The sequence below is a fragment of the Pectinophora gossypiella genome, chromosome Z, assembly GCF_024362695.1.
Source record: "Pectinophora gossypiella chromosome Z, ilPecGoss1.1, whole genome shotgun sequence".
Lineage (NCBI taxonomy): Eukaryota > Metazoa > Arthropoda > Insecta > Lepidoptera > Gelechiidae > Pectinophora > Pectinophora gossypiella.
The window spans coordinates 21,416,638-21,441,696 of NC_065433.1; the positions used below are offsets into that span (position 1 = coordinate 21,416,638).

The 25,059-nt window shown below is 38.1% G+C and overlaps 2 protein-coding genes across 5 annotated transcripts; one reads left to right on the plus strand and one right to left on the minus strand.

Moving 5' to 3' along the window:
• The first annotated feature begins 482 nt into the window (after window positions 1-482).
• LOC126380623 (SAFB-like transcription modulator) lies at window positions 483-15,291 on the plus strand. 4 transcript variants are annotated; one of them, XM_050030157.1, is made up of 18 exons: window positions 483-755; window positions 1,871-2,305; window positions 2,654-2,684; window positions 3,432-3,555; window positions 4,101-4,135; window positions 6,127-6,269; window positions 6,375-6,492; window positions 7,000-7,127; window positions 7,513-7,605; window positions 7,784-7,861; window positions 8,456-8,616; window positions 8,796-8,909; window positions 9,584-9,764; window positions 10,975-11,104; window positions 11,955-12,042; window positions 12,309-12,424; window positions 12,858-13,032; window positions 14,064-15,291. In XM_050030157.1, the coding sequence occupies exons 1-17, from the start codon at window positions 636-638 to the stop codon at window positions 13,010-13,012; spliced, it is 2,250 nt and encodes a 749-aa protein (XP_049886114.1). In that variant the 5' UTR covers window positions 483-635; the 3' UTR covers window positions 13,013-13,032; window positions 14,064-15,291. The 4 variants fall into 4 exon arrangements, with proteins under 4 accessions (XP_049886114.1, XP_049886113.1, XP_049886115.1 ...); XM_050030156.1 differs by having other exon boundaries at window positions 484-755; window positions 12,855-13,032; XM_050030158.1 differs by having other exon boundaries at window positions 484-755; window positions 9,584-9,710; window positions 12,855-13,032.
• A 6,382-nt stretch (window positions 15,292-21,673) lies between these two features.
• On the minus strand, window positions 21,674-23,974 carry LOC126380649 (uncharacterized). The gene is made up of 4 exons (XM_050030211.1): window positions 23,583-23,974; window positions 22,992-23,371; window positions 22,501-22,591; window positions 21,674-22,287 (listed from the first exon to the last, which is right to left on the minus strand). Exons 1-4 carry the CDS (start codon window positions 23,835-23,837, stop codon window positions 21,952-21,954), a joined length of 1,062 nt encoding a protein of 353 aa, XP_049886168.1. The 5' UTR covers window positions 23,838-23,974; the 3' UTR covers window positions 21,674-21,951.
• Window positions 23,975-25,059: the final 1,085 nt, after the last annotated feature.

Consider the following 25,059-nt stretch of genomic DNA (forward strand, 5'->3'; position numbering starts at 1 on the left):
GTTTCCGTTCCCGCCATAAAACCTGTCCAAAGATAACTTAAGCCTTTTTTTCTAACGCCTGTCGCCAAAGACCATAGCTGCACTCGAATATCTTCGTGAGAGATTATGTAGTCAACGGAGCATAGAGTATAGAATACCAAGTCTACATACAGTTGGATTATCGACTATCGATAGAATAGTCGATATTTACAATATAATTTTTTTATAATAAAATCCCATAACTTAAAAATAAAAACCAAATAGCAGAGATGCAATAGACATTTGATACAGTCAATGTGATAGATTATAGAAATCCTTGTCATCAAGCCAGTAGTATATAACCTCTAACAGTATCGACCGACATACAGTTTAAAAACAAAAAAGACTCCATTATGGATTTTTTTTAAACTTTTACTTAATAAACTCTATAATTTCCAGTTCCACAGCATTTGAATTGATTGTGTTTACAATACGATAGTATCGATAAGTAATCGCGCAACACTGGCTCAGACTAAGCCGCCATTTGGCCGCCATTTTGATGTACTTCATTCGTTGGCTTCTTGCGTGTCCGCAGTTGTTTGTCGTGAAATTATTTTCGTTGAAATATTACGTGTTCTGAAATATTATTAGAAGCATTCCTAAAATAACATCCGGCGATGTCGGACCGAAAGCGTTTACTCACTGATCTCAGAGTGATTGACTTACGTGCGGAACTTGAAAAACGTAACCTCGATAAAAGTGGAGTTCGCGGTGTGCTCATACAACGCTTATCAAAGGTAATTTGTGTGATATACTATTTCAGATGATTACGATTTATAAGAAACTTTACAGCAGTAGGGATTACTTCGACAGACGTATTTTCGACGTTAAAAAGAGTTTAAAAATATTGACAGCCTTTTCCCGCTTTATAACCCCTTACTGCATGTTTTTCTGCGATGAAAAGAATTATATTAGGGGTGAGCTATTTGAGATATCATTCGGGTATGAAGATGTCTCGAGATATCTCGATTACAGCAATTAGGTATTAATATTAAACGTAAGTAAACAGTGCGCCGCGCTTGCTGGAGCGATTAATTTAGTGCCGGTGGACATGGACGTAAATTAGTAATAGTAACACAAATTAATGATAACATTTGATTATGAAATAACAAAAGTTACTAATTTCGTAACCAATTATAAGTATTAGTAAATAGTGCATATCTCGATTACCTATGTAAATTAGTAATTATTGGGGCACCTCTAAAATTAAAACATACGAAGTTCATGATTTTTCATTATAATATTATTTGAGATATTTGCAAAAAGCCATTTAGTACATTTTTAATACCTACCTATGTTTCATAAGGACCATTATCCAATTAAGCAGTATTGCATTGATCATTTACTAGTGGTGTCTCATGGTTTTACCTGTGTGTTTGTGAAGTAAGGAGGGAAAGATTAAAATTATAATAGAAATGTTAATGTCGTTTGAATATCTGATTACTTGTGGCTCATCATGGCTCATGGTATAATCATTTTATATAAATTATTTCTGTTTTAGTGTAAAACTATGACTTTCCTGGAATCTTGATGCCCTTCACAAGCACTTTGTATTTTTTCCATTTATTATATTTGCCAACTTTAAATATTTTCAGATTTGTTTTGAAAAGCACTAGGTACACGCTCTGTTTCAAAATCACGAGACACAAGTTGAACACCCAGATTTAATAGAATATGTGTCAATGTGAATAGATGGTGTTTTATTTTGTTTTTCTATGAAAGTATGAGACTGCAAAGTTTTTTAAAAGAAAATATCTCGGGAACTAAATATGAGCTAGTAGTAAGGGGTTCATAATAGTAAATGTGTATAATAATGTGTGACCAATAAACATTTATCATTATTTTGTTCTAGTACCTGGAGGAAGAGGGACATGACCCTACCACATTTAGATTTGATTTGACTGGTTCGGAACCTAAAAGCACGCCAACCAAAAGAACCCGGCGTTCGGAGAGTGCAGTCGAACCAGAAACTGAAGAAACGCCAGCAATGGAGGACATGATCGTGCAGGATGACGCCGGTGAAGAAGAAGACGTGGAGAGCGGAAACGACGCCTTACAAAATGTGGAGTCCGAGGATGCGGCCGCCGGCGGCGAAGACTCCATGGATGTCGATGCTAACGACAAGATCAACAGAAAACGGGACATACAGGATGATGATTCCACGGAAGCAACAGAGCCCAAAAAGCCGTGCTTAGATAAAGAGGATGACCATAAAAATGAAAACAATACGGATGCTGATGACAGCATCAATTTAGACATTGGAGATGATGAATTACTCAATGAGGAGGTATGTTTTTATGTCTTCAGTGTTTCTATTACATTACCATCAGTAAACACTAAAATTTCCAATGGTTATATGATGGAAATTGATTAAAATCTTGTAAAGTTATGTCAAATGTGTACACAACACACATGTGAAATGTAAGTTCTAGTCAAACCTAGTCAAAAGTCATTAAATATATATGTTGTTACATACACCAGTCTATTCTTTTAATAGTCACCAAAATACTAACAATTTTAAACACACTGAAAATTTGAGATAGTATAGTGTTGACTAGCCTGCGTTGAACTTGAGTGCTGGATACTTGCCAAATAGTTAAGAAATTACATGGATGCATAATTTTGTCTGTTTCAGACTGACAGCACTTCAAAACTTAATAAAAAAGGTAAGTTCTATGGAAGAAATGTAGTTACATGAATACTCTTTTGTACATAAGTTCCTTACAGAAATGTACTTTAAATAAAAGCAGGTGTCATTAAGTGTGGAGATGCTTAAACTATTATAATGATTAACCAAGTAAATATGAACTAACTCCACACAATGTGAAGTGTTGCTGCTGATAACAAGTGGATACATGTCTACATGAAGAAAAGTGATTATATTTAAGCAAACCAAAAGGCATCATATTCGAACCTGCAAACTACCACACATGATTAAATACACATCTTGCTTACTAAAGAAGATGGCAAGCCTGAAAATTTTCAGTCAACTAGGACTGGGATGGATTACTGACCAGACCTCAAATCCCTACCAAGGTGGTCCCTATGTTTATCAGATGCATAGGTCTCGGCGGAGTGAAGGCTGTGGATGCCTTCCTGAAATTAGATTCGAGGTGCTTCACTTTGTATGCTGACAACTGTCAACGTTTCCCTGGTGTTCTTCAGCAATATATTGATAAGTATTGTGAATATAGTGGCTTTGGGCCATAATTCTCCATTGTAGAGACAGTGGTGCTAATATCGAATCAAGTTTTCAGGTCAAGAAATGTTTTGTTATTCTTCAAACAAGTGTGAATCATTGAAGATATTTCAAGACCAACATGCAGAGCTCTATCAAGATGGAGGAGAGACAGAGTAGGCCGCTCCCAGCGAGCGACCTACTTTGACTCAACTGATAACTGGTACTGACGTAGATGACGCCGGCAATGACGACGCAGCGGAGACAGCGGACGACGACTCGCAACCCGACAACAGTGCAGCTGCGACAGACGCCGAGCCTGTTGACGATCAAGTAAACGCCGAAGCTCCCGCCACTAGGTTGGTGAACGCCGAATGGCCGTCGCGACGTCGTGCGCAACTATAACTTCGATTATTTCATCATCTATTATCCGTTATATTATCACTACAAAGTTTTGCACCAAAATGAACGTGAATGAAGATTGCGGTATAGTGTATGAAGACTGCAGTTAAGTCATCGCTTCTCATCGTGCGACGCGCAAATGCGGCGACTTTGATAGTGGCGACAAGCAGTTTACAAGAGTATCGATGGGGCGAGACGGAGGACCCACCCGCAGCTGCGGCAGGAGCCAGCGTTGCAGGCGACGCGACGTTCTCGGCAGCGGCAGCGGCTTGCGCGACGAGTCGGCTTGGCGTATCCTCGTGCAGTGGAGTACTACTGGTGCAAAACTTTGTAGCTGATTGTGTGTCACTAAACTACAAAAATTGAGAACTGTTAAAGTCGCGGAAGTTTTCAAACTACGTGTCTATGTTACGAGTCCTGTGTTAAAATTTAAAACATGTTAAAATTATTAAAATGTGTTAATAGTTACTTACACACTTCTCATAATTTTTATTTTTTTCAGCACTGATGGGGACAATGCAGAAAAAGATCCAAAAGGTATTTATATATCATTTTTTTTAATTACATAACTATACATATGACTACATATTTCCAATTTTATCCAACTAATTCTAATTAATGGTAACGATAATTTAAAATTGCTGTGCATAGCCTCAAAGCTGTTATGTAGGTATTTTGGACAAGAAATTTATGATACATACCTAGAGAAATCCTACACAATATTATAAATGCGAATGTGTGTGCCTCATTTACGCAAAAAGTACTGGACAGATTTTAATAAAATTTGGCAGCAATATAGCTTACACATTAGAATAACATATAATTTATTCATATGTCATATAAATTGGCCAAGAGAAGAATCATCCTCACCACCAACTAATATAATACACATTTGAATCTTTCCTGCTGATTATGAAGGAGAATAGGAAATTAATAAATAGATAGAAGTAGTGTTTACCCGTTTCTCATCCCAGCCATGTTGTAACCCAACAGAGATTGTGTGCAGTCCAGTATCATTATTATAGGTTGAATATTCTGTGGCATTATATGGTGTCATAGTTGATATAAATGTTGGTTGAGTTTTTAAAACTTACACCGAATATTCGACTTAATCATTATAGGTAATCAGATCAATCAAATGTCACATACGGTTCATCATATCCATCTTAGGTCTCTGTACAAAAACTGGCTGTAAGCTATATTCTGCTTAATCGTGACTGTGCTCACCCAATTAAAGCACGGTGCCTTTGCGGCTGTATAGTATGATGAAATAATAAATTATTCCTAAATGTGATACTTAAGTAATGAACTCATTAGTATATTGATGCTTTGCTTGCTTAAACTAGAAAAAGAGCGAAAACCTAACATTGATACGACTTTGCTGCGAATGTTTATAATATGTGACGTGTTTTTATAGCAATAATTAAATAAGGTTTCTTTCAAATCCTAAGTAGCTAAAAGTAATGGTAAAACATATTGGTCCCGATTCCTGCAGACACCTAATTTTATTTTAAGCTATACCCGCCATTTTCTTATCCGCCGAAAAAGAAAGGGACGGATGATTGACAACTGTTAATTTTAAAATGAATGAATAACCCCGGCGAATAAAATAGTCATCTCGCTCATATGCAATCCGTTTGACGTGTGTTGTCAACTTAATTCAGTGAACAATTCATGTATTGGTTGTTGGCCAATATATAATTTAAATTGTGTGTGTAAAGTATTGTTGTCTACAGTACTTGCATTGTTAAATGTTGATGTAGGCAGGTATCATCGATAGGTATATTATGGAATGACAATGGAACCCAATAAGTTTCAACATTATATACCTACTTGAAACATTCAGGTACTAGATGAGCAATACTGAACAAACATCATGCTCCATTTGTAATTATTTTAAACCTTTCAAAATGTCAACCAACCAAAGTGAAACAATCATATATAATTAAAAACACGTTTATTTAAGATAACATTCATCAAATTCGATTATGTGCACTTTAATAATAATATGTTATCTATATCCATACTTTGTCGGCATCGGTTTATCAAGCCACATTTTCATACATTTTTTGAAAATGTAATACAAAATAACACGAAATACATCTTCCTGATACTTCTACTTAATAATACCACAATTTATATAGGATTTTATTATCTCACGGATGTATCATATCAGAGATGCGCGTTAAATGTCGCCTTGATATCTTATTCATCAATAGTTGCTCTGATATGAGAAAGACAATTCAGACACATTATCTACCTTGCCACAAACCCTTTTGCCTTTGACGAAACAAAACCTGCCTATGCGAAAGCGTACACTTTAGACCATCTGAACAATTGTTTACCGTGATATCCTGAAAACATAATTGTTCTCTATTCTTAAGATCTTTAATATTTCATTTACTCTACAATGTAATCTTCTAAGCGAAATACTTTTACAATTATCTTTAAAACCATTTAAACCTGCTATGCCAACAAAATTAATTACCCATGCCTTTTATTTAAAATTATCGTCATTGTATTAACAGATGATAGACACAAATCAGCTGGGGACAAGAATAATAAAAAGGATGATGGTAAAGAGGGCGGCGCCCGAAATCTGTGGGTCAGTGGATTGTCAGGCGATACCCGCGCTAAAGACCTCAAGCAACTTTGCAGCAAACACGGCAAGGTAACTGGAAACATTAAATTGGCATACAAATGGTTAGTTAACGATGTAAATAAATGATTTAATAGATCTTTTGTTACTTATAAAAATGTTTTTGTCTGCTAATAGGTGATTGGCGCCAAAATTGTTACTAATGCAAGGACACCCGGATCCCGCTGTTATGGATACGTGACAATGGCGAGTGCCCAAGACGCCGAGAACTGTATCAAAAATCTGCATCGAACTGGTAAGTAATTCAACTTTAACAAATTATCTCAATCCCCATCTGAATAGAATGCTCTAAATAAACATTGATTAATATAAAATAATTAATAACCCGCATTGGAGCAGCGTGGTGGAGTATGCTCCATACCTCCTCCGGTTGATTGAGAGGAGACCTGTGCCCAGCAGTGGGACGTGTATAGGCTGTTTATGTATGTAATATAAAATAATTTCTCAGTCTAGAAGACCGGAACACATCGTAAACGTCATATTTCATCATATTGCCTTGATTTAAAAAGCCGTGTTCTGTTGCGGGGTTAAAATGGCCACATCGAAGCAATTCATCAAAAAAAGCAATATTGCTATTTGACATTTGTTTGCATTGCGCACTTACTTTTATATGCGCTTCGATGTGGCCATTTTAACCCCCCTGATTAGTTTGACGCCTAATACATTGCAGTCTAGCTGTCCGTGCCGTCATTAGCTTTTGAGTTTAAAACGAATTCTAACGTCGAATGTTTGCACGTCTTAGAATTGCATGGAAGAATGATCTCCGTGGAGAAAGCTAAGTCGGAGTCAGAATCAGCGTCGCGACGCCAACCGCAACGTCCGGAGCGACACACGAGCAAGGAGCGCAAAGAAGAAGGAAAGGAAAATGAAGTTAGTATAGTGGAGGATACCTCCAATACAATTTGTATTTTTACCCTAAAATTGACGAAGAATTGCGACGACCTGGTCTTAGATCTTATCTCAAAAACAGTGCGTCCTAGGGATAAAACTTCTACTTAATATTTTTTTCTATAATGTTATTATACACTCTTCTGATTTATTTAAATCGTAATCGTAGTTTCCTATGGCTTGGAAAGTCTGGAGGAAGGGGTCTGGATTCATCCTCCGTCATGATCCATAATTTTATTTCGAAAACATTATGATTTAGACTATTCCGCAGCGTGTACACCCAGTACAGCATAAGCAATCTTGGAAACCCAATACGCTTTGCTCTGAGATTTGCTTAAATTCGTTAATTTATTCTTCCTTGGTACAGCAGGCTGAAGAAAATGATAAAGCAAAGGATGATGAAGACGACAGTACCAGATCGACGTCGCGCTCACGAGAAAAGTCTCATCGCTCTGATAAGGTTTGTAATTAAACGCCATACGAGTGTACACGACCGTCATCATATTAGCATATTTCGGGCTGAATCACCTGATTGTTCGAAAGTAAATAATTCTTAGAATAAGGTAAATGGAAAGCTTCCTAAATAATTGTCGTAAAAAAGAAATGGTAAATTTAAAAAAAATACATGTTACTTTTAGGATCGTGGTCGGCGTAGTACCAGAAGTCGCGAACCCAAAAGATCACCTAAAGAAGTATTGTCTTTCTCTAAAATTTGGGTAAGTGAGACCTATGTCGGGCGCGATTGATCAAATCAATTTGATTCGATCTCACTCCGAGAACGAATAATCGAATCACGGCTCTGTAAAAGATCATTTGATCATTGTGACCCACAGGTGATGCAAGCAATATACAACTAATTGGTTGGTTATAAAATCGATCGAGTCGTACATTCGATTACGCAACGACGCACTAACAATAATCTTCCATATTTCGGTCACATACAAGTTAAATAATCATGGGCGCATGGGCGCGGGCGCGAGTATCGTATCTCTCGGTCGCGATTGAGTGAGAAGTGAACCGCGGCCGATAGGCTAACATTTTCTACAGTCATTCCTCAATCAAATCCAATATTTGTCTCTAGTGACTCAAATGATCGAGTCATTTGGACCCAATCATCATTCAAATGGGTCCTGATTGACCCGGGTTACTATAAACTATCTATCGACACAGGTTTATAAGTCACGCTTTACCAATCAGCAATTTGCTATTACTTCCAAATTTCATCTTCACATGATTAATTAAAATATATAAAATGTCATCTATGATTCTGAGACGTAATTGTTAGGCGTTTACTTTCTTTTGTATTTTAGAAAGAGCGAGATGTAGCACGGCAAAGAGAGCGGTCCCGTGCGGCCCGCGAGGAGGAGCGCCGGCGCAGAGCCGCGGAGGACGCGCTTCGCGAGCGCGAGCGTCGCCAGAGGCAGGAGAAACAACGCCTCGCGCTCGAACGAGAGAAACTACGCGCCGAGAGGTCACTAATTCACACATACTTTAAAAGATGCCGATTTTAGCAGACAGTTCTAAAACTAGCTCTACCTCTGTCTTGCACTTTTTAGAGCCAAATAAGCACTATTGAATATCTATAAATCTATAATAAATTGATACTTGACAAGCTATTGGAAGAAAACGTAAAATACTTTTAATTTCTAGAGAGAAAATTGAACGTGAGAAGAATGAATTACTGCGATTGGAGCGAGAGAGACACAGACTCGAACGCGAAAAATTGGAGTTGGAGCGACTAGAGCTGAAAAGAGCGCAGTTGAGGTATTTGCTAGTCATTGATTTCTTATAGCATTGTAGCTCTTTTGCATTCCTAATGAGAAAGGTAGCTCCACTGCACTTCTTCACATTATGTGCCAAGATGACACAAGTTTCAAATACTACTGCTGAAAAATAGAAACTGCATCTGAAATTGCTGGCTGACAGGCAGCCATATTTCGGGAACAGAGTATGCCATAGCCGGATAACACTAAGCAATGCTGAACAGCAGTCGATGAAACTTGCACAGGACTGGAAAGAGTAGCATAAAAGAATGAAGGCATACTTCATTTCCTGAAATATAGATTCGGCATTGGTTAGATGTGGGCTGAATATTTATATAGATAGGTAGACATTCACCGCCGCCGGCTGTAGTAGCCCAGTTGGTAGAACAATCACTTTGAGGTTGCAGGTTCGAGTCCAGCACAGGCCTAAACATTCCAGAGAAATGCATTTTCGCAGGTATATTACCTAAGCTGTATGGGGCTGATTTTGCCTTCGCGGGTTGGGAGGTCAGACAGGCAGTCGCCTCTAAAAAACCGGACCTGTCAAATCTACAGGTTAGGAAAGCGGACCCTGAGAAAACGGGATAATGCTAGGGAGATGATGAGACATTTCATGTCCGGTCGCCGACACACGATATTATAATGTACATAATTAAACCCCATGTTGATGTACAGGTTAGAGGAGGAACGCAGGAAGCGTGGGTACGAAAACAACACGACGTACCGCAAGGCGGCCGGTAGCCCGCCGCCGGAGCCCGCGTACGAACGCGAGCGACACAAGCGCGCCCCGCCGCCGCCCATGGTCAGTGCTAATCACTACCAGTACAAGCCCACTTTGAATACCACACACTCAAAGGTACCTCCAACCTCTTGCTATACCTCATCAAATGTAGCTTGATTAGAATCACAAAACAGATATATAGTATACAGCCTAGTACGGAGGAGATGACAACAGACATATTTCTTTCGTACTGGGCTGTTTAATACTATTTCTAGGCTGTTTGTATTCTAATCAAGCTATATTTAATGAAGCTTAAAAACCAGTGCGAATGTATTAACAGTGTTGGCGTCGAGCATTGTAAGCCACTCGGTTCGGTATTTTATAACTGCCGCCAGCCAGCTGCTGTTTGTAACTCTTACAGTAAACAGGGGGATGAAAAAAAGCCACATTGATGCAATTCATCTAAGAAAGCAATATTACTATTTGACATTTTCGCTTATTAAAATAAGTGCGTATTGCAAACAAATATCAAATAGCAATATTGCTTTTTAGATGAATTGCTTCGATGTGGCCTTTATAACCCCCCAGATAAACGTTTCGCTTTTGTGTAGTGTTTTCAATGTATTTTTTATGTGTAAATTTTCTTCTCCTCGTTACATGTGATTACAATTAAGTGTATTTTATACCGTAATACTAGTTAGTACCTAATGCCACCAGATGGTATCTGACTATATGATTTAAGGTGAAACATACTTGCCCTGTATCACAGCATTGTTTTTGAAACAAAACCTAAGCTAACCAGCTGCTGTATAGCATAACGACACAATAGGTTGCTTAATTTATCGGCTAGATAATTTGACTTTGCATTGTTGGTTCATATGTCGCAACACGCCCGATATGCGTACAGCATGCTACGGGGTCAGATATAGATTTGTTCGATTCATGGTATGTCTTCAACAAAATATTTACGTAGCTGACAACGCGACGACTGGCCCTGTCCGCTAACATGCTGAGTTCGCCAATTAAATGGTGCTGATGAAATCTTTTGTACCACTCCAGTGCGTTTAAGATCAGTTCGCCGTTACGCCATTTGCTAATAAGTGTGTGATACTATTCACAACTCATTTAACACTTACTAGTATACTAACAGATACTGTGGCAGATAGGCTATCAAATAGCTTACCCAGGCCTGCCTTGTGTGCCGTTATATTATTAATTGTATAAGTTTTAAAATTATACCTCTAAAACCTCTAAATATGTATTCTTAAGTTAGGATGTTTATTGTATAAGCGAAAGAAGTTGAAATAATGAATTATAATTATATAACAAAATAATTGATTCACAGTCGTCGAGTCGCGGACAGTTCGAGGCGCCACCACCGCCTCGGTTCGAGATGTCGTCGAGCTACGACCGCGGCGCCGACAAGCGCGAACGCGACCGAGACTACAAGCGTGACTACCCAAGACATGTCTCCTGTACGCAACACAAATATCTAATAACTATAGAGCAACAACCATCTTTTGGCACGTGGACAAAATGGGAACTAATTCCGTGGCTTTCCTAGGAAATGTCATTTAGTGACAGTTGTTTGTTAGAAAACTGTGCTCCCCAGCGCCTACCTGTCTTCCAAGTGCAACAAGCTCTTTGCGGACTTAATCATAACCAGTCCCACAAATGTGGTGACCGCGTGCAATGCGTTAATTGAATCAACACTAAATAAAAACTAATTCTGTCGGTTGAATATCGCGTCGCGCAATATATACGTGCTCATATATTGCGCGACGCGATATTCATGTTACGGCAACAGCTGATATTTACAATAACACTAGGCAAATGAAACTAATTGTGTTTTATAATATTATGCATTAAATAATCACATTGATCTGAACAAAGACAGGAATACGTAAGAAAACAATTTGAAACCATTATTTTTCCGTCTTCCGACCATTACCCAGCCATGTTATGATTGTTATAATATTGTAATCCGGTCGATTTGATACTTGAAGAACTGGATTTTTAGTTACGTCCCTAAAAGGTTTCAGTAAAATTAGCATCGATGTATATGTTGCCCTTAAGGATTTACCATAAACTTAGACGCAACAGCACGAAACTGGATAGTTCGGACGAATATACGGTTCAGTGATAGTCAAATATGATAATAGTCGCTTAAATCACTATTCGACGCATATCTCTACCACCAGTAATAATAATAAGAAATAAAACCAATATTTTCTTTTTCTATCAATTACAATAAAAAATAAAATAAAAATAACCATCCAAATGTGCGTCGCATATAACAGTTTCATGACGATTACTTTTTTGCAGCGGGTAACATCAAGTACCCAAGCAATGGCAACTGCAATGATGATGCAAGACAACCACTGCCTCCTGGAACGAGGCCGAAGGAACCAAGGTATGTTGAAATACGAGTATGTTTATAATGAAATTAGATTTTTCTATAAGCTAATACTTAGTTTTTTGTGTGGCCCCGAACTCATCTAACGGTAGGTGACTGACAATGCTACGGAAGGTTGAACACCATAAATATTTACATGGCTTGAACTTCTCCGTGAACAGACAGAGGGAAGAAAGTGGTGGAGATAAACAATTTTATATAGATAGTACAAGAGTTGGGAGTGTGTTTACAGTACTATAAGCTCGTACTTTGTCTGTTGATAGCCGTTCGTACGAGTCACGCGACAACCGCTCGTACCGGCCGTCACCCCCCGGCAAGCCCGAGCCTCGCAGCTGGAACGCGTCAAGCCGGTATCCAGATTCAACTGCAGCTTCTAAAGGTATCAATTTGCGTACACGTCATAAATAGACAGCCGTATACACGCCAGCAGCTATATCCTCGTAAGGCCCGGATTTCCAGACACAATAGTTAAACAATGGGACTTGGATTTTAAAAGGACTTTGGGCCTTACGACCATATATGTCCCACTGCCGGACATTAGCCTCCCCTCCATCATACCCCATCTCGCTGTTCGCTGCTCCATTGCGGGTTTGTGGAAGTGTTTAGTCTAGTAGCCAACCCAATCGCCAGACTTCCATTGCATCAAATTTGATGATAATATCTCAACACTTATGTATAACTGCTTATAATTCTGCCACTTATGCAACTTAGTAACGTAAAAACAAAATTAAAAATCAAAATCAAGCCTATGCTTACATTAAGGCCTCGTCAGTGACGAAAGAAGTCAGCGCGAATCTGTTTTTGGACAGGAGGCGGTGGAGGCAGCAGTGAGGCGTGGTCGAACAGTGAGACTCGGTACGGCAGCACGGCGTACGAGACGCGCTACCCCCCCGCCTACCAGCCGCCGCCGCCCGGCGCCACCTACCCTGACCGTTACCCACCCGCGAGGGACTACCGCAAATACTGACTTTCAGCACCACGGTGGAGGTCAGCACATCACATACTATAAACAAATATACTCACAATCACTAAGGAGTTTTAAAAAAACGTCCGAACCGTGTTTTAAATACGTATATTCATTAAGTTGTGTAGATAGTGTAAGTTCGTTCGTTAAAATTAAGATCTTATGGTTGTTATTATAAAGAGCAATATCGGGAGATTGGTTGTCTATTATCATATACGAAGTCAATGGGTAGTAAGGAAAAGCTAGGAATGTGCCATGCTGCATGTATAAGTTCTACCGAGGGGTCACGTCAACTCACGCCCTGCCTGTGTTGCGCTACCTGTGGTCGACGGCCTGCTACCCTGTCGCTACTCACTATAGTTCTTCAAACATCTGCAAATTGCGATGACTTGTATTTGCTTCGCCCCATCCAAATACGGACGGTGCTAGTAAGTTTTTTAATTTTGCTATGGGGAAATAGTTAACTAAATCACGAAACTATGATGTTTGAGAAAAAATTATCAAACTGAACGGTCTACCAACCAGTGTATAGTTTAGTAATCAAGATTCTATTATATTTAAATTGATGCTCTATAAAAATTTTCATATTGTCGCCTTATAGGGAAAACCTCGTACGCTCTTTTTGAAAAATGACATTCTGTAGTGATTTTTATTAACAAAAACCTCGCAACAGACGCTATTTTTAATCGAGGCAAAAAATTGTGGTCTCTGTTGTTACCTGATATGAAAGTAGCGTGTCGGTTTCAGAATGTGATTTATCATAAAGGCGCTTACGAGGTTTTCACTATAAGGCGATGGTAGGACTTGCAAAATATATAAATAAACCCTGAAGCTAGCCAAAGGGCCTCCTTGGGTTTGGATGCCTCTTGTCCCTGAGTAGCTACAACTGTAACGTCACGGGCAGGGGACATCGTTACAGCTATACTAATCGAGAAATCGTGGTCCATTACTTTGTTTCGAATTCTTATGTTGTGTTCTTATTTTATTTAATTTAAAATGTTTCTATAGATAGCTAATTTTCACCGTAACTAATCATTATTGTTTTCTTTTACAGAATTATTCCAAGACACCGTGCCAAATCTTGACGATTTTGGACCTTAATTTTAAGTTACTAAAAAAGTTAGGCAGTCAAGTATAACAAATGTAGTCAAAATTATATTATTTATACTACACCTACTCGGAAAGTGCCTTCTTCCTATTTTAAAAGGGACAGGAAATGCGGAGTGTATTATGGCTAAGTAGTTAAATGTCATATGGGGCAAAACTACAATCACGTCAGAAAAATGTGTATTAGTGATGGAACAACTTGATTTTTTTTTGCATTCTTGAGTACAAATATCAGACGCCTATATTCACGAGTTATTTGTATCAACATATCAGTGCCACCTATTATGACAACTATTAATAATAAAATATTTAAAACAGTGCACCATAAGCACGCATTGCACAACATTAATTTAAAAAATGACCATCCCGTGTGGTTATGAATTGACGATATGAAAGTATACAGGATACAAAAATGTTAGCTATTTTCCTTGTAGGTGTAGTATAAAGCACTATGTATCACTCGGGATAAAGAACGATTCCCAACTCGGGTGTCTTGCCCTGCACTGCCCGTGGCTAACACCCTCGTTGGTAATGGGTCACTTTCTTCCCTCGGTGAACAATGTACTATTTTGGGGGCGTCTAACCAAAAAGACGTAATTCAAATATTGCAATAAATTAAGTCCTAGAAGAAAGAAAGAAATTGCTAAGAATACAGGGTGTTGGTGACACCGTAACAAATACTGAGGGGGATGATTCAGACCATGATTCTGAGTTAATATAAAGTAGAATTTTCCGACGCAAAAGTATGGAACTGAAAGTGATTAAAAAGAAACATTAATTTTGCGACGGAATATTCCACTTGAACTCAGAATCATGGCCTGAATCACCCCCCTTCAGTATTCTTTACGGTGTCACTAACACCCTGTATTAAAAGCTTACATTGTTATAGCTTACCTCTTGTAAGTGACCAATATATGCTTTGAATTTTGTTTTCGCATGTTTACTCTCAATTAAATAGAGCTATAATCATTCCTTGTTCACAAAATGTTTAATATGGATAATGATACGAAATGATGTTTTATCGGACTTTTTAGTGATTGTACTGTAGGTACTGATTTGTGTTGTTTTTTTAAATAGGTATGAATTACATAATCCGTATTTCTTATCTCTCCATCTAAGTTAATGACATTTTAAACATGGGCATCAAGTAATAAATATTGTTTCATAGAATATAATGCGTCGATTTCTTTTTTTTATTATTATTTTATAGTACTGGGCAAAAGTCAAAGTGTAACACAATAGGCTGGGAAAAAAATACTACATCTACTTGGAAAGTGTCTTCTTCCTTCCAAGAAAATACGGCATTACCGTCATACAAATAAGTGGTAAGAAGAAATACAGGGTGTTAGTGACATCGTAACGAAAACTTTGAGAGGTGATTGAGGCCATGATTCTGAGATGATATCAAGTGGAATTTTCCGTCGCAAAAGTATGGAACTGAAAATAATTAAAAAAAAACACAAAAATTTTCATGAATATGCAGACTGAAAATTCCACTTGATATCAATTCAGAATCATGATCTGAACCATTCCTCTCAGTATTCGTTACGGTGTCACTAACACCCATACCTACTTGTATGGCTACCGTATGTACTTGTGCGGGGTGTAAGTGACATCGTAACGAATACTGAGGGGAATGATTCAGCTGATTATTCTGAGTTAATATCAAGTGGAATTTTCCATCGCAAAAGTATAGAATTGAAAATAATTTAAAAAAAATAAAAAAAAATCATGAATTTTGCGACGAAAAATTCCACCTGATATTAACTCAGAATCATGGTCCGAATCATCCCCCTGAGTATTCGTTACGATGTCACTAACACCCTGTATATGAAAATCCATTAGCGTGCACCTTTTTACTTTTCATTTTTTGGACATCAGTAGAAATTTTAAATCTAATAATAAAAATGCCAAAAGGCAAGTAACATAGTAGATTGTATCATAAGTTGTTTTCGCACTACTCTGATTCTTGTCCGATCCGATTCTTTTCAAATGAGGTATTTGAAGTAGCCCTAGAATTATTTGTATGGTAGCTTGCACACTACATCTGTAGAGCGTCAGCCGGTATTTCTAATTTTCTATTACCTATCCGTAATTCTAGGACTCAGACCGGATAACAATCGGATTTAGTGCGAAATCGCCTAGGGTTGCAAAATAATATTTTTACGGCGAAGGATTCTAAGGGTTGAACTAAGTTTGACTTTTGACCTTTTCGTTCACTCAGAACCGTCATTTGCTAGAGCGAGACCATGCGACCGCACGCCGCGAAATTGATGAGGGGGCGGTGACCAAACCTAATGCCAAAAAAACGTGTTAGCGTGCGGCAGCTCGCAAACACAGACGGAACAAATGCCGCATTATGCGATTTCATGCTGCCAGATGTGGTTCAACCCTAAGGTAGAATTTGAGTGTAGCGAGGGATTCAAAAAACGTCACCAGAGTTAAATAATTACACATATTATAAGGTACAAATATTTTGTTTAATTGAGTCTCAACTCTATAGCATAAGAGTCGAGTCAAAACAAAGTTACTCACTTAGTAGCACTTAGTCTTTTTAATGAATATAGTTAAACTAGAAAATATACACGACTTGCATCTGTCGTTTTTGCTCACGCGTGTCTTTTCTAAGCCACAGCCTACAAAATCGTTTCATGCTAAAAACCATATGAACCGTAGTTCCTTCACAATGAAAGCTGCGCATTGACCTAGCCTCCAAACCCAATGGCTAAAATTAGCTTGTTAACATTTCTTCAATTCTGCCCCGCACCGCCCAAATCCAATGGTGGTTGCGGCTTCCGAATACATCCCGCTTAGGGACGGTACTTAAAAGCAGGGATGTTAGGGCTCCGTAACCGAATCCGAAATAAAAGTTTCGGATAATATCGGATAGAGGCGAATAATAATTGAGACACGTTATGACAAGCTGTTTTGATCGGCTGGCCGCTACCAGTGCCGACACACAAGCCCCGTGCATTGTTTGTTTTTTCTTCTTTTTTCGTCATAACATGTCGTTATAAACAAAACTGCTTTATTAAGTACCTTTGAAATTCCTTCCTTTACTTCCTTAAAAAAATAATATCCGTAACCGATATTATCCGAAACTAACGGATAATCCGAAATAATTTATTATCCGGTATAATAATCATTCTTAAATCCTTAATCGAAATTTCATATCCATAAATCCCTGCTTAAAAGTATCGGCGCCCGAAGGACATGCGATCATGACGACACGATTAGCCATAGAAGCGGCCAATCAACGACAACAAACACCGCAGGACCCGGATACCGACCCCGCTGGCGTGGTCGACGATATTCCTCGTGTAACACTTTAGCTGCTAGACCTATGTGACAAATATGAGCATTTGGAAACTCGAGCCACGCGCTACGCACACGCGTAGCTATCGCGAAAGCTGTGCCAACGAATGTGCTACCAACACGCCATCTGAGTCTTGCTGTCCACACGAATGTGCGCACCCGTAACGCGTAGTGCGTTCATACAATGCATTGACGGACCGGCCGACACGCCACGCTTATCCTAACAATCTCGATATAATAGGTACCGCGCAGCCGTCTCGCTTACGGGGTGTTCACACTGCACTTACCTAACTCCGCTCCCTTTTATTGAAATTGTATAATATATTACAATTTCTACATATTGGCCCCGATTCCTGCAGACACCTTCTAATTTATTATACTGCTTATCGCTATCAGCCCACTAGAATCGATTAATTCTTAGACACAATCCTCTCAGACGACGCCCAGAGCCGAGGTTGGCTCCAAATTGGCACCCTTAGGTCTGTTGTCCAAAATACCGGATGAGAGCCATAAACGCTCCCCATTTGCCCGGCCAAGTAGTATCTAGTTGTGGCAAATCTATAGTAAGTCACGTCAAAAAAGACTGTCGACGAACGGATAGCCGACTAACGAGGCAGACCTGGTTCGCGTTGGTCTAATAGAAAACTCAGTAAAGCGTGAGTCTTAAGTTCATATTGTGATGGATGTAGGTTAGGTAGGTACTTCTAGCCCAAAGGCGTGTTGGTTTATCCCCCGCGGACCCTTGACGCTACCCGATGGCACCACCGGTAGTGTCAAGGGTATTATTCCGTGCCCATGGCACCACCGGTAGTGTCAAGGGTCCGCGGGGGTTAGTCTAAGATTCCACAAAAGGTTGCCTCTACGCACTACTAGGGATTATAAATGTTGTATGTTTTTAGGGATATAATCTATTTATTTATTTTTTTATTTATTTATAGGAAAACCAACAGCTACATCAAATAGTATAAACATAAATATAAATCACAAAAGAGCCAATTATAGGTTTCCACAGATAGACTTCGGTATATGTTGGTCATACAGCAACAATAGATAGTAAAATAAACTAGGTGCCTATACAAACATAACAAACACATTTCACGAAAAAATCAACTAGTCGCCCACAATGCCCGGGATAGAAATCTGCAAGCAGAAAAATGCCTGCGATCACGTAATTACAACGCATGATACTCCTAACCAACTAATATCTTTTTGCCAATTTCCGCTTCACTGATGGTATACTACAGTTGAAGATATCAATATCAAGATCTTTTATTATGTTATTAAGGTTTCTGCCTGCTCGCCATAGAAAACTGTCCTGTCTATAGTTTTTAGATGCTAATGGTAGTGAAAATGGTGGATAAACCCTTCGTGATCTAGTGGGAATGTTAAACAAAAGCTTACCTAACAGTTCCGGACAGTCAACAGTCCCATTGGTTATACTCAGCAAGTACGATATATCCGCAATCTCACGCCTCGCTTCAAGGGATAAGAGGTGATGCTGCTTGCATATGCGAATATAAGATGAAGAACAATATGGTTTCTTCAATTTAAAGCATAAAAACTTTATAAACTTTTTTTGTATCGATTCAATTCGTTCAATATATTTCTGATATCTGGGATTCCATATTTGAGATGCGTACTCTAACTTGCTCCGCACAAAAGCACAGTAAAGTTTTTAAATGTTTTTGCGCGAGTAAAACAGTGAGAAATACGCATAATGAAACCCAGAGCTTTAGTGGCACTCTTCACTATATTGTCGATGTGCGAATCAAACATGAGTTTGGAGTCATGGATAACACCCAAATCCCTCATATCAGATCTCCTCACCAAGGTGTGTCCCTCCAAAGAGTAGAGCATTAAAAAGTTATTGGATTTACGAGAAAAAGTGACGACAAAACATTTAGAAGGATTTAGATCCAATTTATTTGCCCGACAATACTCATCCAAACGTAGAAGATCCGATTGAAGGGCCCGAGCGTCATCCAGGGATGCGATTTTGTTAAAAATCTTCATGTCATCCGCAAAACACAATAATTTCGAAACGGAGAAACAATTGCTGATATCATTAACAAAAATATTAAAGAGTAGAGGACCGAGTAGCGATCCTTGGGGAACCCCACTGGGAACACCAACCCACCCCGACATATAATTGTTAATGACAACAGCCTGGGATCTATTCTTTATATACTTAAGAAGAAAACCACCTGAGTAAGTCCCCCCTGATGCCGCAATTACATAATTTTGAAAGTAATAAGTCATGATCTATTCTATCAAAAGCCTTGCTGTAGTCTGTATAGACTACATCAACTTGGCAACCATTATTCATAGCTTCAGAGACGTAATCATTTAAAAGAACCAGATTTGATACAGTAGATTTACGTTGTAGAAAGCCATGTTGGGCGCTATTAAATACGTTTTTCAACACGGCGTAAACTTGACCATAGACGATTTTTTCTAGTACTTTTGACAGAATGCATAATTTTGAAATAGGTCTGTAATTACAAACATCAGTTTTAGAACCCTTTTTGAGAACCGGAGTAATATATGCCGATTTCCAAATTGCTGGTACGGAACATTCGTCAAGCGACCTTCTAAATAATAATGCAATAGGGACAGCTAAACTCTGAGCACATTTGACCAAAAATATTGCTGGCAGATGATCAGGACCTGCCGACTTGGAAGTATCTAATCCGAGTAACAATTTCTTCAAAACATCGAGATCAATCTCCACGGTGGCAATATCCGCCCCTATATCCATGTCATCTTCCGAGTGTTGCACTGAGGTAGTACTAAATGGCAAAAACGAGGAACTGAAATAATCACAGAACGCATTACAAATTTCAACGCCGCCGTTAACTACAGTATCATTATACTTCACGCTACTAGGAATAGCGTTGGAAGTAGTACGTGTTTTGGAGAACGACCAAAAATGTTTAGGATTATTCTCAATCGACTGTTCCACTGATTTAATGTACTTCTCATAACATTTTTGCTCCAACCTTTTCACTCTCTCCCTTAAGACTGTGTAAGTTAAAAGATCCGACTTATTTCCGTAAATTCTATATCTACGAAGATATTTAAATTTTTCTTTGATAGCCTTCTTAAGAGGAGGAGTAAACCACTTAGGAAACAAGTCCGCCTTCATCTCCTTACGAGGCACATACTTGTCCCTTAACAATTCGAATTTGCTATAGAAAAAGTTAACCGATTGCTCAAACGAACGACTTGAAAATTCAGTTCGCCAATCCACCACCATCAACTCAGCGTTAATAGAATCATAATCGCCTTTACTAAAGAAATACAATATACAATATAATCATTATATAGACCTTTTTCTAAATATAAAAAAAACTCGCTAACAGGGTCTTTTTAGAAACATTTAATCGACTCGAATCTTTTTATTTATTCGGATTTGCTGGATTAATTTTGTGTCCGAAATAATCATCATCTATAATAAATATGTTATTATCCAAAACTGTTGGCACCGCGCTAATGGTGAGCGAGTAGCAAGAATTTCTGACCGAATTTTATTTTTGCCACAATTTGACAGAACTCTACCGAAAAGTACATAGTTACAAAATAGGTCTGTGCTGAATTGAGATATCACATTAGAATTTAAACTTCGTACCTACAAATGCCCAAATTTTATATTTTTATTATGAATCTTAAGTTTTATTTATATCTGCAACACCCCGTAACATACATCACTCATACCGCACGCAATGCTATGTATGAATGATTATGTTAAGTGCACAAAGGGATATAAGACCTAATTTTGTTTATGTGTCAGTACACAAACGTGTATCGTTTCCCTACAATGAAAGCGCAGGCGCACGACTTTCTTAGCTCGCACCTGCATTTTGATTTATGAACCCACGCCGCCACATCGCTTCCAGGTGGACCTGTACTTTCAATATAAAGGGGATCAGGCATGATCCTGAAAAATATATGCAAAACATGATTATGTTTACATCAGCAAGAATGACGAGAAGGTACAGATAAACATCTGATAAATTGTATTTTAATTGTATTACCTGTCCTTTTAGTACATACTCCATCTTATAGTGTTAATCCATGACTTTATAGTAGCATGTACTAGATGTTTTATTAATTCTATTATTATTATCTAAACTTGTCTGTTTATTTAGTTTCTTACTAATTTTGTTAGTATACTTGTGGAGTTTCATTTTCATATGTATTAGACTATGTAAAAGATGTGAGTTTGATTAAAAGATATTGACATTGAAGCTGAAATTGTTCATTTCTTTATTACCATTACACCAGGAAACATAGTACCTTATATCTATAAAGCATGTAATCAAAATCACATTAATTAATTCACAAATATAATGAAATCTTATTTCAAAATTTGTCTTTGTCAATCTTACCCCTACAACATAAAAGAAACATGGCTAATTCCGTTGCTACTGGAAGAAAATACACTTTGAAATATAATTGATTAGATTTATATTTTAGAATTTTAAAATTCTATATTATACATTAGAAAATACCATTCTGATCTAGTAAACAGTAGCTTGGTTTGGAAATCGCAAATAATTAACATTTTCAACAAAAAGTGTAGTATGCATTGGTACAATACTGTTTTCTTCCGGTGTACAACGATGATACGCCCAGTTGTATTCACCTTGCTTTGGAGGTTCTGACATATCTATGTCGAGTGACTTCAAAGCTTCAATGGCATCTTTCTGGCCTTGCACAGCCGCCAGGCGAAGCAATCTGGTGGCCATATCGGTATCGCGGGTGAGGCCTCCACGTCCTTGTCCATAGTACACCCCCAAGTTGTATAATGCACCTGGATGTTCTAAAGCAGCAGCTGAACGATACAACTCCATAGCCTGGAAAAGGTGCCCATTATTATAGTTTCAATATAAGTATGTAGGTACATATTGGCTTCTATAAACAAGGTCATATTAATAGGTCTTTAGAAGTCAATAGAATTAAAATCTTATGTATCCAATGCACCATAATCTTATGTATACTTAAGCATAATGTATGCAGCATTTTATAGAATCCTAAGTCTATGTAATGTTGTGTTTATTTACACTTACAGTTTTTTCATTGATGGATACTCCTAATCCCATTTCATAACACAACCCTAAATTATATAGGGCTGGTGCATGATTACGGTTTGCTGCTGATCTGTAATTAACAATAGTCTCATTAGTATTACTCAAAATCCATTTATAATATTAACATACGGCAGTTTTCATTTTGTCTAAAAGATAAATTGCAGTGTTAGTGAGCCAGTGCAGTGTAGTGTGGCCATGGCATGAACCAAAAAATATAAAATAGATGTGTAATTCATGGAATTTGTAAAAGAACCTAACCCCAGAAAAATAATCATTTACATACATGACCAAGTGTTAAATACCTATTTTGAAAAGATTTTTCATATTTTAACAACTAATTAGCATGTGGTATTTTATAGTACTGAAAAATGCATAGTTCTCTTGCAAGTATAAATTTACTTCCACACTTGCTCACCAGGTGTTTTGCCTGATTTCATTCTCTCTTTCATCTACTTATTTGACAATCTTACCTCAACAAATTGAGTCCATCTTTGTGCTGACCATTTTCTATCGCTGCCAAACCCAACTTATTCTCAATGGAGTTCAACACATCTCCCAAGTTGTCTTCAGGAGGTGCAGTGTTACCACTGCTGTTGCTACTTTCCTTGCTTGCTTCACTTTGTTCATTAGAAATGAAATGCACCTTAGGAGTAAAGGTTTGTACAACCTTTTCAATTTGGGAAGCAGAATTCAAATATACTGGACTTTTATTCACACAGTTGATGTATGGATGAAGTAATGATAGCAAAGTATTGTTACACAGATGGTCCTTCTTTTGTTGTTTGGAGAGATACTTAAGTTTCAGATGGATCAGCTGGCTTGTGTACCAGCCCACTACAAGTGCACCACTCTGAAATATTTCAAAAGAGTATAGTAATAAATAGCAATAACTTATGAAACAAAATCAACAAAAACCAATAGCCTAATATTTTATAAGGAAACCCACCCAAATGTCCTATCATTGATTGTGACAAAAAATAAATGTGTTAATAGATATATCAAAATGGTGTTATGTCGCAAGGAGCTACAGAAATGTTGATAAAAATAAACTTATGTCCTACCCATGTTATGGCACCAATCCAAGAGCGATTCAGTTGTTCGAAGTTCCATCGCTTGCTGTTAGTGTCATTATCTCCTTGGAATGAGCCCCAACACTTCCGCGAGCAAAACCAGCGACACGGTGGAGCAGATCGCTTGCTTTTCTCATCCGGTACACTACCAGAAGTATTTACGACACCTGCAGAACTGCGTTTGTCAAAATGATTAACGCTTCTCTCAAACGTGTCTCTAATCCGCCGCGACACATATTTCCACATATTTATTCAAAACCGTAAAGGTACACGACAAAAAGGCGAAAACTAAATATTTTCCATGGCTTAATAAGCCATGGCCTTAGAGATCTCTGTGTCCGTAGGCTTGCTTGCTTGCTTGCATTCAATCAGTCAGATACATGACATTTTGACATTGACATCTTATTTTTCAAATATTCGGTTTTCACAGGTTTTCATATTGGTATTTCGTGCATTAATCTGTAGTTGCATTTTTATTTTTTAAAAATATTTTAATTTCCTTTTTTTCATCTCATATACTAATGTATTTAAATTTTCACGTAGGTTGATAAAACAATATTATACACTTAGGGTATGTGCGCACGAGTTAGGCGTCTCCTCAGAACAATAACTTGTTCTGAGGGCGTCTCTTTCGACTAATTAATCGCTTTTTTCTACGCAGTCATTAACTTACATTTTTCTTTTAGACAAAATGAAAGAGACGGCTATTCTAATACTTGGTCTTTGATACGACCCTACCTACAAACAACGATCACAGGTTAGTAATAATAAGGTCGATTTTTCTTTCAATACAAAGTCATGATTGACGAATGTTGGATAAATGTAATATCCCTCACGACCTGGCTTCGTTTGTCGCCCGTGCGCACACTACCATAAAAACCAAATTACCCAAATTAAAACCAATAGGGAATGAGACTGTTGCGTCGCGAGCTTGTCTCCGAACCCGCAGACAAAAAATCTCCCGGGAGTCGCGTATCGCTTTGTGTGCACATTTCCATATTAACCCATAGACTTGATGTGAGAATGTGAGAGACAAAATAGTCGCGGAGACAAAATTGCTCGTGCGAGCATACCTTTACTTGTTTATTTAAATTAACAAAAAAATATTAAATACAAAACTTCGATGTCTGATGCTGGCGAAGGCGAAGTTATTTGCGTATTGATCATAGGTATTGATCGGTTCAAGAATATTATTTGGGTTATTGCTGTTGCATTAAGACGATGGCTGCACGGCTTTGCCTTTCCCATGCCTTTATTTTTGATAAAAAAAAATCTGTTGTGTGTGTGTGTGTCACTGTCAGTGTGAAGGCTTTTTGGCGGGAGGCGGGAACGGGACAGTTACTTTCTTCATTGAATGATCTAAATAATTAATACGAAGTGGTGTTTTGTGGTTAATGATCGCATTAAGTTAGTCGGAAGACATTCGCGAGTGTTATTATATTGGAGTATTCAATAAACAAAGTGTATC

Excerpts from the sequence above, each read along its gene's own strand:
- LOC126380623 (XM_050030156.1), top strand. The coding sequence starts at position 636 with ATGTCGGACCGAAAGCGTTTACTCACTGATCTCAGAGTGATTGACTTA. Across the intron at positions 2,685-3,431 it reads TTCAAAACTTAATAAAAAAG|ATGACGCCGGCAATGACGAC; the intron begins GTAAGTTCTATG and ends GTACTGACGTAG. Across the intron at positions 6,493-6,999 it reads CAAAAATCTGCATCGAACTG|AATTGCATGGAAGAATGATC; the intron begins GTAAGTAATTCA and ends TGCACGTCTTAG.
- LOC126380649 (XM_050030211.1), bottom strand. The coding sequence starts at position 23,837 with ATGTGGAAATATGTGTCGCGGCGGATTAGAGACACGTTTGAGAGAAGC. Across the intron at positions 23,372-23,582 it reads GGATTGGTGCCATAACATGG|AGTGGTGCACTTGTAGTGGG; the intron begins GTAGGACATAAG and ends GAAATATTTCAG. Across the intron at positions 22,288-22,500 it reads TATCCATCAATGAAAAAACT|GCTATGGAGTTGTATCGTTC; the intron begins GTAAGTGTAAAT and ends CACCTTTTCCAG.